We start from the raw sequence: 19495 nt of genomic DNA, 5'->3' as shown, positions 1-19495 counted from the left end.
CAAACATTCTTCTCAATATGCATAACATCTAGGACATGCCTCACATGAAGGTATTTCCAATATTCGAGATCAAAGAATTTTGATTTCTTCTTCCAACAAACTCTGTCACCATCATTCTTACCAACACTTCCCCCATTTTTCGAGCCCCATATGTAATTAATATCTTCAATAATGCGCAACACTTCTTCTCCATTTAACGGCTCGGGAGGCGTGCCATATTCAGGTTTTCTATTAAAAGCTGCACGCTGGCTCCGATATGGATGATTGATTGGTAACCATTTTCTATGCCCAATGTAACACATTTTGTGGCCATTTTTTAAGTTATAACTAGGTGTATCATCGCCACATATTAGACAAGCTTTACATCCTTTAACGACACAACCAAATAAGTTCCCATATGCAAGAAAATCATTAACAGTCCACAGTAATACACCTCTGAGTGTAAAGTATTCTCCTATATGTGCATCATACACTCCTCTAATCCCATCCCACAAAGATTTTAAATCATCAATCAAAGGCTCTAAGTAGACGTCTATATCATTTCCAGGACCGAAAATCAATAAGGTCAACATCATAAACTTCCGTTTCATGCATAGCCATGGTGGGAGATTATATGTAACTAAGATAACTAGCCAACAACTGTATCTGCTACTTAAAGAATTGTGGGGATTGAATCCATCAGATGAGAGAGCCAATCTCAAGTTCCTCGGCTCTTTACCAAACTCGAGCCATTTATCATCAACAAGTTTCCAAGACGGGGAATCCACTGGATGAGATATATGACCGTCAATTGATTTTCTAGCAGCATGCCAAGTCAAAACTCTTAGCTGTCTTATGTGATTGAAACATCCTTTTAAACCTTGGAATTGGAGCACAATACCACCCCACCTTCGCTGGCACACCCTCTTTCAAGATTGCATCTTTGCCTTCCTTCCACCTTCAGACACCACAAGTAGGACAATTAGTTGAATCTTTATAATCCTTCCTGTACAAGATGCAGTCATTGGGACATGCGTGGATTTTCACATAACTCATCCCTAAAGCAGACAATATCTTTTTTGCCTCGTACATAGAGGAAGGTAGTGTATTTCCTTATGGAAGCAAATCTCCTTGAAGTAGCAATAATTCTATAAAACAAACATCACTCATCCCATGTTTTGCTTTCAAATTATATAACTTCACCAAAGCAGACAACATCGTGTACTTACTGCTACCAGGGTACAAGGGTTGATCTCCATCCCCAATCACATTGGCAAACTCATAAGGATCAAATCCAATATCGCCCAAATCATTATCATCCATCCCTACTTCTGCAGAAACAAAACTGAACCTGCTTTGATCATCTTCTTCCACATTTCTAATAGCATTAGTAGTCCATTCCCAAGGTTCTCCGTGCCATATCCAAATCTTATAGCTTTGGTCAATTCCATTAAAGTATAAGTGTTCCCTTATAATTCCAACACCAAACAATCGAATATTCCCACATTTAACACATGGACAACGAATATGAGTTGTATTTACAAGATTTTCTACAGCAAAATTCAAAAATCCTTCCACACCTAACTCATATGTCTTCGATCTTCTATCTGCATGCATCCATGACTTATCCATCTCACACACTATAAAATCATACATATAATAAAGTGAAAAGACCAGCAATGAAACACAACTATATTGATAGAGAAGAGAACAAAGTGGGAAAAAAGGGAAAAAAAAAATCCACAATAATCAGACGACGGTTTTTACAAAATAATCGTCGCGTAACATAGATTAAGACGACGGCATGTCTATTTACCGTCGTCTTTAAGCAAACAACAAGATATTTGTTTTCTTTTTAAAGAACAGGTCTGGGTTATGGTCGCCTAACAACAACGGCGGTAGTAAATAAAAACCGACGTATAATAAAAATTTAGACAACGGTTGGTTTGGTGGAAACCAACCGTCGTCGTGGTTTACAAAAAACCAAAGCCTAATTATTACATCCCCATTCCATTTCAAAGAACCCTTTACAGAATGCAAACATCAAAACATAAAAGAACCCATATATAGCTCCCAATCAAGAACCCATAGCTCCAAAAACATAAAAGAACCCATATTAAGAAACCAAAGTTGAGAGAATATACAAACTAACAGAATATTTAGAGAGATCTAAGAGAATATACAAACTAAGAGAGTGTTGAGAGAATATATACAAACTAATAAGAGAATATTGAGAGAGAGATGAGAGAATATACTTACATGGATATTGAGAAAGAGCTGAGAGAAAATATCAAATGCTTGAGAGAGCTCAGAGAATATACGCAATGCTTTGAGAGAGAGCGAAAACTTTAAGACAAATTTACGTTAAATAGAGAGAAGGAAATAATTCAGGGTTAAAGGGAAATTCTGAAAATTTTAAATCCTAGTCAAAAATTTTAAAGGACCGCGTTTATTAAAAACGACGGTAAATACAACACAATAGTCGTTTAATTTCAAATTTACAACAACGGTTATATTACAATTACGCCGTTGTACAACGTTTTGACGTCGCTCATACAAAAACCGACATCTAAAATATTACATCATTAGCTTTGGTGTGCGTTTCTTGGGATTCGAACGCGTGTGCACGTATTGACCAAAAAGAGCGAAAGCAAACCGGCATCATTTCAATAAAACCAAAACCCTAAACCCTAAACCCTAAATTTTTACAATAATTATAAAAAAAAAATACACAAGTATGAGAAAAATGAACCGAAAATTGCTACGGACTCCTTACAACAAGGCCTTCTATATTAGTAGGCTAAAATCTATATTAAAGAATTTTCAATTTTATGACCACCAATGGATCACATAACCTTAGGGTTATGTTATGGAAAGTATAATGACTATTGTGCTTTGTCTCTAAATCTTTTTCACTTTTGTTATCACTTGTAATTTTGAAATCTAAAATTAAAATTTTCAGGCTTGTAAGGGGTAGATATTGTCTCCATGAGTGCATAGAATTTGTCGGTTTATTTTTCAGATTTTGTTTTGAATATATTATGAATATTAGTAATTAAATACAAATAAAAATATTTTTCACATTAAATTTTATAAAGATTTAGGGGAGATAAAAAATTTTCAATGAGTGCATAGTAGTTGTCAGTTTATTTTATGGAATTGGTTTGAAATTATTATGAATATTAGGAATAAAATATAAAAGTCATACAAAAATTAAATGACAAATGTAGATAACTGACGTTGCATCAGTTTACGACGACGTTAAATAACACAAGACGTCGTCTTAGACGTCGCAATGTAATCACCAACGTGGTTAGGGAGTTACAACGTTAATCTTATTTCAAAACCGACGTGGGTATAATTTACATCGTCGATTATTAGTAAATAGACGACGTTGTTTATAAATACAACGTCATATTTTAACCTGTAACGGACGTTGTATCTCTCTACAACTGTTTTCATAGATTTCAGTTTTATAAATTAAGCGACGTGTATATCAACCTTAAATGACGTTTTTGAGATATGTTGTCGATGTTTTCTTTCCCGCTATAATAAGGCGGAGGTTTTCTATATATATGAGACGTGTAAATAAATAAAAAGACGTCGGTTTTGGGAACAATTTAAATTTTTATGATTTATTTTCATTATGAATATTTGTAATTAAATACAAATACAAATATTTTTAACATTAAATTTTTTGAAGATTTATAGGATATAAAATTTTTCAATGAGTGCATAGTAGTTGTCAGTTTATTTTATAGAATTTTTTTTGAAATTATTATGAATAGTAGGAAAAAAAATATATAAAAGTCATACAAAAATTAAATGACAAATGTAGATAATCGATGTTGTATCATTTTACAACAACGTTAAATAACACATGACGTTGTCCTAGACATCATTAGATGTCCCAATGTAATCACCATCGTGGTTAGGGAGTTACAACGTCAACCTTTTCTCAATAACCGCCATGGGTATAATTTACACTGTCGATTATTATGTTGATAACGAAGTTGTTTATAAATTCAACGTCACATTTTAACCTGTAATGGACGTTGTATGTCTCTACAACTATTTTTCGTAGATTTCAGTTTTATAAATTAACTGACGTGTATATCAATCTTAAATGACGATTTTGATAAATGTCGTCGATGTTTTCTTTCCCGCTATAATAAGATGGCGGTTTCCTATATATATGAGATGTGTAAATAAAAATAAGACGTCGGTTTTTGGGAACAATTTAAATTTTTATGATTTATTTTCGTTATGAATATTTGTAATTAAATACAAATGAAAGTATTTTTAACATTAAATATTTTAAAGATTTAAAGGACATAAAATTTTTCAATGAGTGCATAGTAGTTGGCAGTTTATTTTATGGAATTTGTTTTGAAATTATTATGAATATTAGGAAAAAAAAATATAAAAGTCATACAAAAATTAAATGACAAATGTAGATAACCGACGTTGCATCTGTTTACAATGACGTTAAATAATACATGACGTCTTCCTAGACATCATTAGATGTCGCAATGTAATCACCGTCGTGGTTAGGGAGTTACAACGTCAACCTTTTCTCAATAACCGTCGTGGGTATAATTTATACCGTCAATTATTATGTTGATAACGACGTTGTTTATAAATGCAACGTCACATTTTAACTTGTAATGAACGTTGTATGTCTCTACAACTATTTTCGTAGATTTCAATTTTATAAATTAACCGACGTGTATATCAATCTTAAATGACGTTTTTGAGAAATGCCGTCGATGTTTTCTTTCCCGCTATATTAAGACGGCAGTTTTCTATATATATGAGACGTATGAATTAGAATGAGACGTCGGTTTTTGGGAATTAATTTAAATTTTTATGATTTATTTTCATTTTATTTCATTCCACGACATAAATATTTTATACAAAAAAAAAACACTAGAAACAAAAATATATTTCATTTGATTTTTTTTTATGAATGTTTAATTAATTACCAAAAATATGTTTATATACATTATCAAAAAATTAAAATAAACCAAAACATTTTAAAAATAAATATATATATTATCACTTATATATTGTTATGTAATTGCTTGTTCACGAATTCTGCCCATTCTAGCCTGGCTTCATCAATATATTCTTGAGTATACACAACTAGTTCCTTTGTCTTGTCAAACTGCAAATAAAGAACAAAAACTGACGTGTTACAAGTAATAAAATGACGGTTTTGAAAGAAAACGTCGTGGTATTAAAGTAAAGAAATTATATCTTAAATTTTACCTTCTTCTCAAATGCTAGGCTTGCATCATGAATTATATCTCTCATGAAACAAATCACGTAATAGCCACACTCTACATTTGTTGGTTGTCTAGGAGTGCCTTGTAGATTTTTCCGTATGGGTGATTTACGTGATGATTGTTTGCCTGTGTGAGAGTTATACATTTTGATTGAACTGTTTCAAAAAAACAAAAAGTGTTGATGACAAAACTAAAAATCAGCATAAAAAAATATTAACTGTCGTGGTAAATAAGTGAAGACGATGGTTTTGTAAAACAAATGACGTCGTATTTTATTTCAAATGTCAAAAAATAAGAACCGTTGTTGTGTATCATTCTAATGTCGGTGACGAAGAAAAACGACGTATAACCAAAGTTGTTTTTAAATGAAAGTTGACCAGAAAAAATTAAAATGTCCTAAAATGAAAAATACAAACGATGTGGTTTTTCAATTAAGACGACGGTTTTAGGAAAATACTGACGTTATAAATGATTTCAAACGTCGGTTATAATATACCGTCGTCGTGTTTTCACTACAACGTCGGTATTTGAAAAAGCCATCGTATCATTCAAATGCAGAAATAAAAAATCTTAGATTTTTATAAATAAACTTACATATTCACTATATTTCTCATGTCCTCGTCAACAGAGCGGTTTGGCAATGAATCCATGTAATAGACAATCTCCTTAGCTGGTCTCACAATTATTAACACCCAATGACCCCTAGAAAAAATGATCCATATAGATTAAATATACTACAAAAAAAAATATATTACAAGGGACCAAGTATAGAAGGGGACTAACCCTGGATTATAAGGCACCAAGTAAAATTGATCCCTATTTGCATTTTTTAGGCGGTCTGAGAGATATTTTGAACGGTGAGATAACGTTCCAGATTGAGAGCTGACTTGTCCAAGGTCCACGAGGCCAACAAGGTTTACCATATTGGCCATTTTTAAATAGTCAAATAGGTACCTAATTAAATATATGAAATTCAATTAAATGAGATTTTAATTTAAAAGGAAATGTAAAAAAACAAAATTGGATTTATAGAATTACCTCATGTATAGTGCAATCATTGTGGATCCAATCTCAACCATGGAAGCAAACTGTAAAATGTCTTCACATAAGAGCAAGATATCATGCTCAATGCCAAACACTTCCTCTGGCATGTGAATTGTAATGGTCTCGTTAGCAGGCTTCAACTTGGTCTCGACATATTGGCATAGGGTTAACAGAGGAGCTGGCATGTCAAGCTTTGAGAGATCCTACAACAAGAAATATAAATAAAGAAATAAAATTTAGTTTGTACATGAAGTAAAATAGACAACTCCAACAAATAAACAAAACCGACGTGGTATAGAATATCAATGACGGTTTCTAGAACATACTGACGGGGTAAAGGTTATATACGACGGTACATACATAACAGTCGTGGTGTAAATGTTATAACGTCGCTACACAATAGAAAGGTCGTCTACGTTAAAATAGACGACGGATGGTAAATTTAAACCTGACGTCTATTTAAAATTTAAAAATCAGACAAAATCAAATGTCAGAGATTTTACCATTTCATCTTGATGGTTTTCATCAGCATCATTCGTGGGATTGTCTTCCTCCAATTGAAGGACATTAGAGCAGCTAGCTTTGTCAGACATTGGATTTTTTGGGCTTTGCTCTTGAGGAATTCGAGGTATTGGAGTAATTGGTGTAGTTGGAGTTTTATCGAGCAAGTTGGGATCAAAGTTGGGAATTAGTTGACTGAATTGTTTCAACAAAATTTCCCTCTTTGCTCTGATTGCCTCCAAAACACTTTGCTTTGCCCTAGCCTCCATCTTTTTGGTTTCCTCTCTCACTGCTTCCATAACACTTTCCTTCAATTTGCAGCAAATTTTACTCTGTCTCGGAAAATTGAAGAATTGAGTTGGGGAAACCCCAGCTCCAACACCTCTGACCCTCCCACCATGCTCAGGGGTTCCCAAAGCCAAGGTCAAAACATCGTTGCTCCCAGAGATAGTTAGAGTGCCCTCGGAGACTTGTTTTTTCAAATCATCCTAAAAGTGAGAGAGAGAAGGTTAGTGAGTGAACAGATTGTAAAACTGATTAAATTAATAAATTAATAAAAATATTAACTGACATGGTAAATAGGTTACGACGACGGTTTATTTAACAAACAGAAGCAGAAAAATATTTAATACGTCGGCCCAAAACTACCATCGTTTTGTGTACATTAAAACGTCGGTCAATGAAATAACCGTCGTTTATTTGACATCGGAGATAAAAACCCAACCAAAATATTCATTGATCCAAAAATAGTGTACAAACCAATTGCAGAGAAAAAGAGAGGGAGAGAGAGTGTGTGTGCGTGTGAATATGAAGAAAGTTCAAAATTTAATTTAAAAAACCTAACACAAAACCGTCGTTGTAATTTAATACAGACGTTGGTTTTATAAAAATATTGACGTTATATCTTTTTTAAAAGGCGGTAAATAAAAACCGTCGTGGGGTTTCATTTATAACGACGGTTAATAAAAAGATTGACGTTTGAATGAAAAATTAAACCTCTGTTTTACAAGTTTAGAACAAAGTCTGTGAGACTTACGATTAATCTTGCCTTCTCTGCAACCTTTGGATCAGGGATGTTTCCCTATTTATCTTCTCTTGCCTTCTTCCATAGCAGAGATCGATCGATTTCTTCACCGGGCATGGTTTCTTCCAATTGATCCTCCAAACCAACGTACCCTTTCGAGTCAACCTATGGTTGTACTCGCATTTCTCCCTTCTTTGTGACTGCTCAGAATGCACAACCTCAAAATCTTGGGATAAACTTGAAGCTATAAAGGCATCCCATTGAGATTTCTCTATGAAGTTATAAAGCTGAGGGGGCTCTTTTAACTTCTTCTTCTCATTTGCGAATGGAAGGATAAACTGACTAGTTAAGGTAGACTTAAAATCCTTCCATTTTTTGGCGGCAGATGACAGCACCATCTTCTTGCCCCCTTCTCCAACAACATAAGCCATTTGAACAGCTTCCCAAATCTACTCCTTCAGGTCCTTGGGCAATTGAGTTCATTTCTTGTCCACAAGAGGGACTCTGGTGCGTGCCAAAACACCAATGTAAGTCTGCATCTCAATAGCAGCCTTGCCATGTGGTCGCCCCTTTTATTGTACTCACAGGCTTAATCTTCTGGATTTTCCTCTTCACAACATGGCTCATTGTGTTGATACCGCTAGTCGATTTCATCACTTCATCAAATGTTGCAGAGCTTGGGTCTTTCTTGAAAGATGAAGTAAATCTCATCTTCTTTGCGGGATTGCTTGGAACAGATTTGGATTCACTCATTTGTGCCTTTGAAACTGCAATGTCCTTGCCTTGACCTTTTGACGCTTGAGCTTCCTTACTTTGAGATTTCGAAACCATGTTTAGAGGGAAATACAAACTGCAAGGAAAACAACGGCGGTTAGGTAAAATACAGACGTAAAATAAAAGTTCAGACGATGGCAAAACAAAAGAACCATCGTGCTAATCCATAGAAACGTGGATGTGCTAATACGACGTGGTCATTAACTTAACACGATGGTAATTAAATAAAACCGTCGTCATATTATAAGTTCATAAATAAAAAAACGGCCCAGTTTTCTCTCTCCCTCATTTGTTTCAAATCAGACGACGGTTTTCTCTTCAAACGTCGTATTTATTAACACACCACGTCAGTTAGTATGAACAGTCGTGCTATTGAAATAGCACGAATTTAATTACCGTCGTGGTGTGTCAACAAAAACGTCAAATTCGAGAAAAACCCGTCGTCCTCACATGACCTATGAGTGATAACAGTGAAAGGTTTGGCAATTTCAAACCACCTTCTTGTCTCAAACATCAGTGGGACTCGTTCTTTAAAAAATAAAAATAAAAACTTCAACTGATAAGGAAAGTAAAGAAAAAAAAAAGGAGTGAGAAAGTTTTCAAACCTTTGGCTTGCAAAGAAAGTTTTCTTTGGAATCAAATTTTGGAGATGAAGAAGAGGAAGAACGTAAAAGTTGAGAATCAGAAACGCAGCTTTTCGAAAATGAGATGGAAACTGAGAGAAAACGGAAAATTTTAGAGAGAACGTAAAAGTTTAGGTCAGGTGACCAAAAAATATATATAGTGTCCCAATGATAAATATAACGACGGTAGTCATGAAAACCACCGTAGTAAGTATTTATTACGACATTAAAATAACATCAACCGACGTGGTTAGTAAAAAAGCTTTTTGACCTTTTGTATTCCGAAAACGACGTGGTTAGTTGGGCGCTATACGACAAAAGTTTACTTTTGAATATGTGAAATTACAAGTTACCACGTCGTTTTTTTTATATAGACCAACGTTATTTGTCCAAACCTCGTTGCCTGTAGATTAATGACCGACGTTGTTTGTATGTTTAATACGTCTTCCGTGTTTCATGAACCGACGCTGATTCCTTCTGTTAAACGTCGTTAGGGTTTATATAACCGATGTGGATATGAACTTTTTTTTTTATAAATTGAGTTTTTTTCCACGATTTCTTTCAGTTTCAGTTTTCAATTAGGGTTTCAGTTTCAGTCTCACCTCTTAGGAGGCAATTGTTTGGATGTTGGTGTGTGTGTATGTTTGTGTATCTGATTCACAAACATACACACATCACCAACATTTAAAAAAATTTCTCTCTGAATGAATATATGTGGCTGTCGTCGTCAAAATTTTAGAAGGCAATTGTTTGGATGTTGATGTGTGCGTGCATTTGTGTATCTGAAGGACACAAACACTCACACATCATCAACTTCCAAAAAATTGTCTATCTGACTTCGAATTTGAGGCTGCCGTCGTCAAATTTTAGAGGCAAATTTTTAGATGTTGATGTGTTTGTGCCTTTGTGTATCTCAAAGACACAAAGACACAAACATCATCAATTTCTAAAATATTGTCTTTCTGTGGTCCGATTATGATGAGGAACAGAGTTCCATCTAGTAAGATTTCGAAACTCTTGGGATCTCAGAAAAATCTGATTTTGTCTGCGATTTTCTATATAAACCGTCGTGGTTATTCTCAATTCTTGTCATTAAGTTGATCTACCAACGTAGGACACAAAAATACAAGAAATAAATAATATAAAAAAATTACAATTAAGACGACAGTTTAGATATAAGTTGAGACGTATAAATTGAATAAATACGACAGTCTCAGAAAATTGATTATGTTGGCTGTTTTCTATATAAACCGTCGTGGTTATTCTCAATTATTGTCATTAAGTTGGTCTACCGTCGTACGATACCAAATTCAATAAATACATAGTAAAAAAATTATATTAATAAGACGACGGTTTATATATAAGGATTGACGTATAAAGTTAATAAATACGACGGTAATGTTAACTTTACGACGTGATAAATTTTATTATACAAAGTTACTTGAACAAACCAACGTGGTTATTATTAAAAATACCGTCGTAGTATGTTCAAGAAATAAGTCGATAAATTTATCTTTATCGTCGTTGTACATGCATTTAATACGGCAGTAGTTTGTAATTTACCACCGTGGATTATTTTGAAATTATACGGCGCCGGATACGAAAACTTGGTCATGTTTATTACAAAATAAAAACGGCTGCTTTTTTTACACCGTCGTCTTTACTTTCTACGTCCTTGGATTCATACCTTTTGTCGTTGTTTGTGGGTTCCGAGTTTACTCTGAGGAAAAACTTTTTCAATAAGACGTCATTTTTTTAATTAGGTATGTCATTTTTTAAAAACACCAATTGGAATCTCCATTTTTTAGATGTTTAAGTTAATCATACACGACGGTTTTATAAAAAACCGTCGTCTTTTCAAACACAATGACGATTTTCGGTCAAACCGTCATTTTTTGCTGGTCGTCTTTTTCACTTTTTGTAGTAGTGGACGAAGACAAAAGAAGAGATCCTATTGCTTCTTGGCATGTCTTTGGTAGAAGGCTTTTATCCTCTGAAGGCCATCTTCAAGTACTGGAAGCTCAACAGCAGAAGTAATGCGGAGCCAATTTTTCAGTCCAACAGTGACCCCTGAAAAATATGAATCAATGAATATCTAACTAAGCAAACTATTTCAAATAACAGTCTAACATGTTATGTTCTCGGAATGCAATATTATTGAGTAAGAGAAAGTTCACGAGTTGTTCAATTATTTTTACCTGGCAGAACAATCACTGACTCCTCTTTGGCCAACTTCAGACAAAACTGTATATCATCATCAATGCCTTCAAGTGTTGATAAGCTTTACCTGTTTATTGTAAAAATTTGTCACTAATAATTTCAGCTTAACTCTATTTGTGTATCTTCCAATCCATTAAGTCCCACATAAAATGTATTTAACTATCATTACCAATACGACCATGGATCCTTGTGGTTTGTGTGGGCAAGTAAGGCATGGGATTTCCTTAATCATTTCATATACAACATCTGCAGCTTCTTTCATGATGCCAATTATGTTGGAGAAAAAAGTCTCTTTTGTTCTCTCAAAGATTTGAGGTATAGCTCCCTGAAAATGAGAATCATTTAACAATAAATATTTCCCATGGGAATGTATTAGGACACATAAAAATAAAAAATTGAAGCTACGCACCTAAATTTACGACTGTATGTATGTACATACGTATGTACATATGCATGTATATAGGCGCAATAACATAGATGAAGTTCTCCAAACAACATTGATATTTGTCTATTGAAGATTTAGTTCAGAAAACAAAAAAAAATCAAGTACTTGAAGAAATAAATACCTGAATGAAGGCTGCTGGGTCAGTAGTGATGTCCAGATAGTTCTTAATGCTGTCCACAATCTGGGACAAATTAGGTTTACAGAATATGACAAATACTTCACATATTTATGAAGAAAAAAAAAAGAGAGAGAAAAAGAGACTATGAAGTTATCAACAAATAAAAAAGTGGAGATATAAACACATAAATATGTAAGAAGGGAAACATAGAAACACAACAAAACATAGAAAGAAAGAAAAAAATTGACACAAAAAAAAATAACAAAATAAAGTAGGCCCATTTCGGCCCGTCCATTGGGCTTAGTCCTGTTCGGCTTGACGGACTTTTTTAGGCCTAGCCCATGAGATGAACTTGTGGTTTTGAATTTTTTAAATAAGCCCAGCCCAACTCAGTTCATTATTTTTTGTCTCATCTTTAAAGCCCAGTTCGACCCGACCTAAACCCGTTGAATTTGGGCCGGGCTAGTTCGACTCGGCTCAAGGCCTACATAGATATATATATATATAAGGCTAAAAGTCACTTTTGATCCCTGTAGTTTGGTACTTCAACCACTTTTGACTCTGTAGTTTCAATTCTATCAATTTTGACCATGTGGTTTCATATTTGTAGCAATTCAATGACAAGTTAGTATTCCTATCAATTTCTTTGACAATGCAAGGGACATTTTTGTCAACTCAAAATCCTTGAGCATAAAAGCTCGTCTGAAACTCCCCTAATTTTATATTAGGGCTTGAAATTGGTTATTTGGGTTTAAGGTTCTTCAAAAATTGGGATTAGTGGTTGAATTTCGAGCACTAATATGAAATGGGGAGAATTTCAAACAAGCTTTTATGCTTAAGGGTTTTGGGTTGACGAAATTGCCCCTTCAATAGTCAAAGAAATTGATAGGAATACTAACTTATCATTGAATTGCTACAAATATGAAACTACAGGTCAAAATTGACGGAATTGAAACTACAGGGTCAAAAGTGGTTGAAGTGCCAAACTACAGGGACCAAAAGTGACTTTTGGCCTATATATAAAGAACAAAGAAATTAATAATAAGAGAGACACCATTTTATATATAAGCTAGTCAAGCAAAATATTTATCACAAAGAAGAACAATTTAAGGATACCCGAGTTTTATCAAAGATGCCCTTAGGATCATTTTTCACAATCCAGCCAAGTTTCCAGCCAGGAACAATCCATGTCTTCGATATGGAGCCAAGCGTAATGACCGGTACGGTGGAACTAAACTTTCCCATAGGTACAAAAGGGTTGCTGCCAAAAGTTAGATGCCCATAAACTTCATCAGAAATCACAAAGTTGCTCAGTTTCTTCGCTGTTTCTGCAATCTGTTTATAGCAAACACAAACATAGAGTTAGTAAGATTTCATTGAAGTATATAGAAAATAGTATGCCAAATCTCAGCCCTAACACTCATACCAACAAGTGAAAATGATAGATAACATTTTCAAGTAGTTTAAATATAGATAATTCAGTAATGATTTCTTGTCAGACTGTAAATTTGAATCACATGTTACAGCAAAAATCAAACTGATCAATGGTCACAAGCTTCAAAATCATCATGTATGGCAAGAGAACATTTTACATAGATAGTGTGTATGGGATGAAACTACATATATGCACACCTTTTCCAAATGCTGGTAGGTGAAAACATTTCCACAAGGATTGCTAGGATTAATGATAACTATAGCAGTAGTGTTGTGATCTACAAGAGCTTCGACAGCATCAAGATCCACCTCCCAACCCTTTTCGGGAAGAAGATAGTAATGGCGTACTTCAAGGTGGTCGAAAGACGCCCGGGCTTCATACTGAGGGTAACCAGGCCTTGGAAGCAGAATGTTGGAACCAGGTCGTGCAAGAACAGATACCATGATTTCAATTGCTTGCGTGCATCCACCAGTGAGATATACATCCTCCGCCAGTAACTTGTGCGAGAGGTCACGGGAGAGATACTCTGCAATAGCCCTTTAGGAAATCACAAATATAAGTGCATGATCAATTTCATTATATTTAATTAACTATAAATTAAAGAGATCATCATTTACATATACTTCAAATTAGATAAATGGTTGGTTTCATACTAGCTATAGTTTTTTCTCTTCAAAATATAATAAAGACACACATATATATAGTTATTCTTTCATTCGGATGTCCGCAACTTTATTATCGTGCGGATGCTATATATATATTATAAACAGGGAGAGGTAGTAGAAAATACATGGCATCTACACGATAATACCGTCCAGATGTCCGCATATATATATATAACATTCATGACTTAGCAATAACATATCAATAACATGTCAATAATTTGCAGGTTAATGGTCCTACGTTCGAACTCTTATAACATTGTGATAATATATGTGTAAGAAACTCCTCTCTTGTAGCTTTTATTTAAAAAATAATAATAATAATAGTCACGTTTGCAAGACTTGAAGACTACCATAGACAACCAAGTTGAACACGGGTCTCTTCTCCTCCCTAATCTTTTTTGTAACAAAACAAATCAAATCATTTGGCTTTTAATGAAATGAGTCTCCAAGCTTTAGATTAAACCAGAACATACGCATGCATACCTTCTTGCCTCAAGGACACCGCCCGTCGGACAATAAGAGTTGAACTTGAAGGACTGGAGGGCATCTGTGACGGCGTCAACAGCCGACTGAGTAGTCCAGAATGACCGGAACTCAGTAGGGTCGCCGCAGCCCAGCATAATGGTGGGCCGCTGCGGATGATGATCACCGTCATCTGGGTTGTTAACATTATTCATTAGCATCGCGAGAGCTCCGCGGACGGAGATTGCCGCACTGTTCAGCTCTTCGTTCCCTCCAAACTGCCATTTCCGCTGCGAACCATTTTCCATGGTGGAAGCTGCAATGGTTTTGGTGGGTGGTGTTGGGTTTATAGGAGGGCTTCAAGTGTGGGGAGAGCTTGGTAATTTTTTATTTATGAAATTGTGGGCTCCACAATTATTTATTTACTATACGAAATTACCTACACGCTAAACTTTTTATTTTATTTTACTGCTACAAATAGTCACAAGGAATTCTTGATATTTTAACTTTAAGGCATTAATTCTAAAATTTACAAAGTAAATTCAAAACTAGTTTTTGTCATGTAGTCAGAGAATATTGTACTAGCTACGAGGATACAATTATGTGATTTGTCATGTAGCCACAATTGTCTACGTTAAACACATAAAAATACTAGGCAACCCTGCGAAAAGGTCAACAGCAGGTTGCCCCAAAACATGTTTCTTTTTCAAACCAAAATGTGTTTTCATTAATTGAATATTTTTGTGCCAAATATTTTTTTTTTTCTTTATACGATCCTGCACAATATAATATTACGTTGGTAAAAGAACATAGTACTTTTTTCCTTTTTCTTCACTTAAAGTTTTGATCTCCGAGTTAACACGTGAATAAGTTGTGTTGAGGTCCAAAAAATCTAAAACTGGCTCAAACATATTTCTAGCTCAGCACAACACTTAACTGGGGAAAAAGCCCAACTGGGATATGCAAGAATTTGTTTTTCGCGCTTGCACAAGTTGTGGGCCACATGCCACGCCAAGCGCAAAGCAACCTGCCACGCAGAAAGGTCAAAATGAGCCCGTAAAACTCATTGGCTCAGTGAACCTACGCTTACTGACCTGTTAAGTACCACCTAGCCCAGCCATAGCCTCTTACAACGTGGTAGAACTCGAGCATAAGTACGCCAAATAAGCACGCAATGCCAAGCGAAAGACCGTTATTCTGACACCAAACCACGCTACAAGCTTAAGTGGGTCCAAGCCAAGCAAATGTCTGGGGCTTGCTGAGCAGGTTGAGGTATAGATGGTTACAAGTATTCACGAAGCCCATTGAGGGTTCAAGGGATGGAAGTTTTGGTCTACTTAGGAGCACTAAAACTCAAGCTTATTTCTTGAGCCCAAACACATGGGTAATCAAGAAAGAGAGAAAAGTGGCCCAATGCCTTAGGAGAATATCCAATGGTCTGCACCACTTAGGAAAGTCCCACATCAGCTAAGACATCCAGCACCTTGTCAAAAAACAAAGCAAATAGGCTACTTCTAGCAGCTTGACGAAACCAAGCCAAACTCGCAAGCCACTGGAGATAAAATTCCAATGACCCAATGCCTTAGGAAAAAGCCCAGCCCAGCACCTTATAAAATATCTAGCATCGTATTTAGCACTGTCAAAAGCCTCATAACCAAGTCAATTCGTAAGCCACTGCAAAAATCAGAGGAAATTCACATGTGTTGGAGGAATACCCATAAGATTAATGCCCCTACCCTTTTTTATTTCTTCTGCAAGATCAAATAGGAAAACCAAGAAGAAAAAGGGGTGGTGCCTCACCCACATGAAGAAGTCCAACTACGTGAAGATCTTGGAACTCCAAAAAGCTTCATGCGTATGCACTCGGGCTGGTAAAGTTTCACCAAATAAGATCGAATGGAAGAAAGTGAAGGAAAAAGGGGCAGAAGCTTAATACAATCGAGGGTTCCAGTGCCTATAAAATGAGGCACCTTTAACTCAACAAACATACAATCCAAGAATGCGACCAAGCTTTTGTCGAGCAATTGGAAATTTACTCAAGACACCACATTCTCTTATTCCATATTTCCTTATCTTCCTGTAACACCCCGAATCCAAATTTAATTAACCATTTAAAGTATTTAATTGAAATTACGAATTTAAACTTGGGATAGGGGTAGTTTGGTCATTTTCTCATCCAGAAGGATTTTGGGATAACGAGTAGTATGGTTACGTAGGCTGTACTGAGATGAGTTCGTAGACATTCGATAGGCTTGGATCGGAGTTGTAACGAAGAAATGGCGACCAAAACTAGTTCAGTGGCAAACTTGTAAATACTTCAAACTTGGGTATAGAAAATCTGAAACTGGCTTTCTCTCTCTCTCCCTCTCTCTCTCTCTCTCTCTCTCTCTCTCTCTCTCTCTCTCTCTCTTCGATTCTCGCAGCACCGGCCACGGCAGGACGTGAGACCGGTCACGTTCGAACCAGCTCGACGTCCTGATCATGCCGCACCCAAAATCCCAGTCGAAACCTTGAATTTCAGCCACGATTTCGACTGGTTCAATTGAAAATTTTTCCGTCGTTGCGCCGCTGCCACCATCACCCAATCCCAGTGAAACAGGTGAGGTTTCTTACTCTTTTTCCTAGCTCCTGCTGTATGTTGCATAGGATTGGATCAATTTGTTGTCTAGGATTCTGATTTTGAAACCTAGGTTTTGGCCAGTTGCCATCTAAATTGGACCTTCCCATAGTTGAATAAAATGATCCCCTTCTATTGAGGGATCCCTCAAATAATTTTATTTGAGGGACCCCCTTTAGGGTACCTTACAATTTTTTTCCCAATGATCCAAACCATCTATTTTTTAGGTCTTCATTCATAGATCATCCTTACAAAAAATTAGACAAATCGGAAACCGTTTCGACATCCAATTGTGTCTTACAAAATCAATGAACACAGTGCTTCAAGAAAGTACTAAAATTTCAATAACTTAATCAAATGATATCGGATTCAAGTGATTTTTTGTAGAGATGATCTTTGAATGAGTATCTACAAAATAAATTGTTTGGATTAGTGAAATACAATCCGGAATGGGGCCTACAAAGGGTGTCCCTCAAATAACTTATTTGAGGGATTCCTCAATGGAAGCTCTATATATATATATATATATATATATATACGTGTGAGTATAAATTAGTTAAAGTATATGTAGTGGTTTGGTAGGAGCAGTATAAATGTTGTAAATAAGGTTTTTGGATAGAGTGTTTGGTTTTAAAGGGTTTCAGAGAATGATGTTTTTGATCATTAATTGAAAGTTATGAATCTGCATGTCTTGAGCATAATTTTTACACGGTGGGATTATTATGTTGTTTTGATTGCAAACTTTGATTTCGTCCACTCACATGTTTTCTGTTTTGCACCCCCCAAACAGTAGTCGCTCAAGGAGAGTTGCAAGCAGTGTTCGAGGCCTCAAACCGTGAATTTCAGTAGTTTAGGTTTTGAGTAATTTATTTCTACTCAACTAATTGTTCTTGTAAACTAAATTCGATAGATGCTCTGTTATTGCTCATGTTAGGTTTTACTTGTGAGGTCGAAGGCCATTTAATGTACTGTTAAATGTTGAATGCATGCTGCTAGTTGGGACTATATTATGTTTTTGTGTAGGTTGAATTTTGTTGGGATTGTTAAATTTACAAAGGAGACTCTGCCAAAATTTTAGTAGGAAGTCTCCATCCTTAGTAAGTAGGCCCGACATCAGGGTGATGTCGGTAATAAGACTGAATTCGTCCCGATTTCCAAGGAAATCTGGGGCGGGTCTTGTCATTCCTTAGTCAAAATCCCTCCAAACTTCTCTACCCTAGCTCTAAACCTTTGCTTCCATAAGAAATGCAAGCAATCTTTCTCTCTACTACTAAACTCTTGAAGACTTAGCTCCCATGCCACAAGCTTCTCAAGCCAAGCCATATTACTGATTTGTCACAATCGTCTGGTTCATTTGTTAAAGGGATCCACAATGTTTTCTAAGGCTTCACAACCCTTTCAAAACACTCTTGGGCCTGGTCCTCGAACTTAGGCATAGGGGCAACTTTATATGTCTTTTCTTTATGGCATCTCAAGCCCATTCGTCAGGTTGCTAGAACAAAATAAATCCTTACATAAATTGGAGATTTCACTAGGGACCAGGCTGCTATCTTCACCAATGCCTCTGAGAAAGAAGACCAGAAGCAATACCAGGGCTTCCCAAGACGGGCCATACCATGGTGACTCGGAATCAAGGAAAAATGCCTCCCTAAGAGAGGAAGAACATGCAAGTGAGGGAACTTTTACTCTCACAGACCTTGTTGGGGCCATCCATGTTATGGGGGAAACCTATAGGGAGATTGTGGACACAATCAAGGAACTAAAAAGTTCAGTCTCCAAGACAAACAAAGAAAACGGGAAAACTTCCCAAGAAGAATATGCTGCTGTTGGAAAGGGTTCTGAACAAAAGGGGCCATCTTTTGTCACCCAGGAAGATGTCATTGCCATGCTGGAAAAAGAACTAAGTCAAAGCCAAGAAGATTGGAAGTACATCCTTCAACCACCATATCCATCAAGCCTACTCCAGTAGCCATATCCCAAAGGTTATGAGGCCTCTTTGATAGAAGGAAAGGAAGCCTGAAAAGGCTCTTGAGGCATGGTCCTCGAACTCAGGCACAGGGGCAATTTTATTTGTCTTTTCTTTACGGCAACCCAAGCTCATTCATTAGGTTGCTAGAACAAAAAGACCCCTACAAGTTGGAGACATTATTAGTATTGGACCCATTAGTAGTGACCCACGGTATATCTCTCTAAAATTTTTACACGGTATATCATAACAGATTGATTGATTGAGCTTGAATTATTATGTCTTTACTTGCCTTACCTTGCCTAAATTATTAGGCCTTTACTGAGTACATCGT

General features: G+C 35.8%; 1 protein-coding gene across 1 annotated transcript; it reads right to left on the bottom strand.

The window, feature by feature from the left end:
- LOC18765981 (probable aminotransferase TAT2) lies at positions 11145–14901 on the bottom strand. Its single transcript, XM_020559958.1, has 7 exons — positions 14600–14901; positions 13649–13988; positions 13133–13351; positions 12020–12079; positions 11927–11961; positions 11432–11514; positions 11145–11303 (listed from the first exon to the last, which is right to left on the bottom strand). The coding sequence occupies exons 1-7, from the start codon at positions 14884–14886 to the stop codon at positions 11185–11187; spliced, it is 1143 nt and encodes a 380-aa protein (XP_020415547.1). The 5' UTR covers positions 14887–14901; the 3' UTR covers positions 11145–11184.

This window comes from Prunus persica, chromosome G3, assembly GCF_000346465.2.
Source record: "Prunus persica cultivar Lovell chromosome G3, Prunus_persica_NCBIv2, whole genome shotgun sequence".
Classification (NCBI taxonomy): Eukaryota; Viridiplantae; Streptophyta; class Magnoliopsida; order Rosales; family Rosaceae; genus Prunus; species Prunus persica.
Note: the sequence above shows the minus strand (reverse complement) of the source record. Positions and strands in the feature narration are given on the sequence as shown.

Excerpts from the sequence above, each read along its gene's own strand:
- LOC18765981 (XM_020559958.1), bottom strand. The coding sequence starts at position 14,886 with ATGGAAAATGGTTCGCAGCGGAAATGGCAGTTTGGAGGGAACGAAGAG. Across the intron at positions 13,989-14,599 it reads GGTGTCCTTGAGGCAAGAAG|GGCTATTGCAGAGTATCTCT; the intron begins GTATGCATGCGT and ends GATTTCCTAAAG. Across the intron at positions 13,352-13,648 it reads CCTACCAGCATTTGGAAAAG|ATTGCAGAAACAGCGAAGAA; the intron begins GTGTGCATATAT and ends TGCTATAAACAG.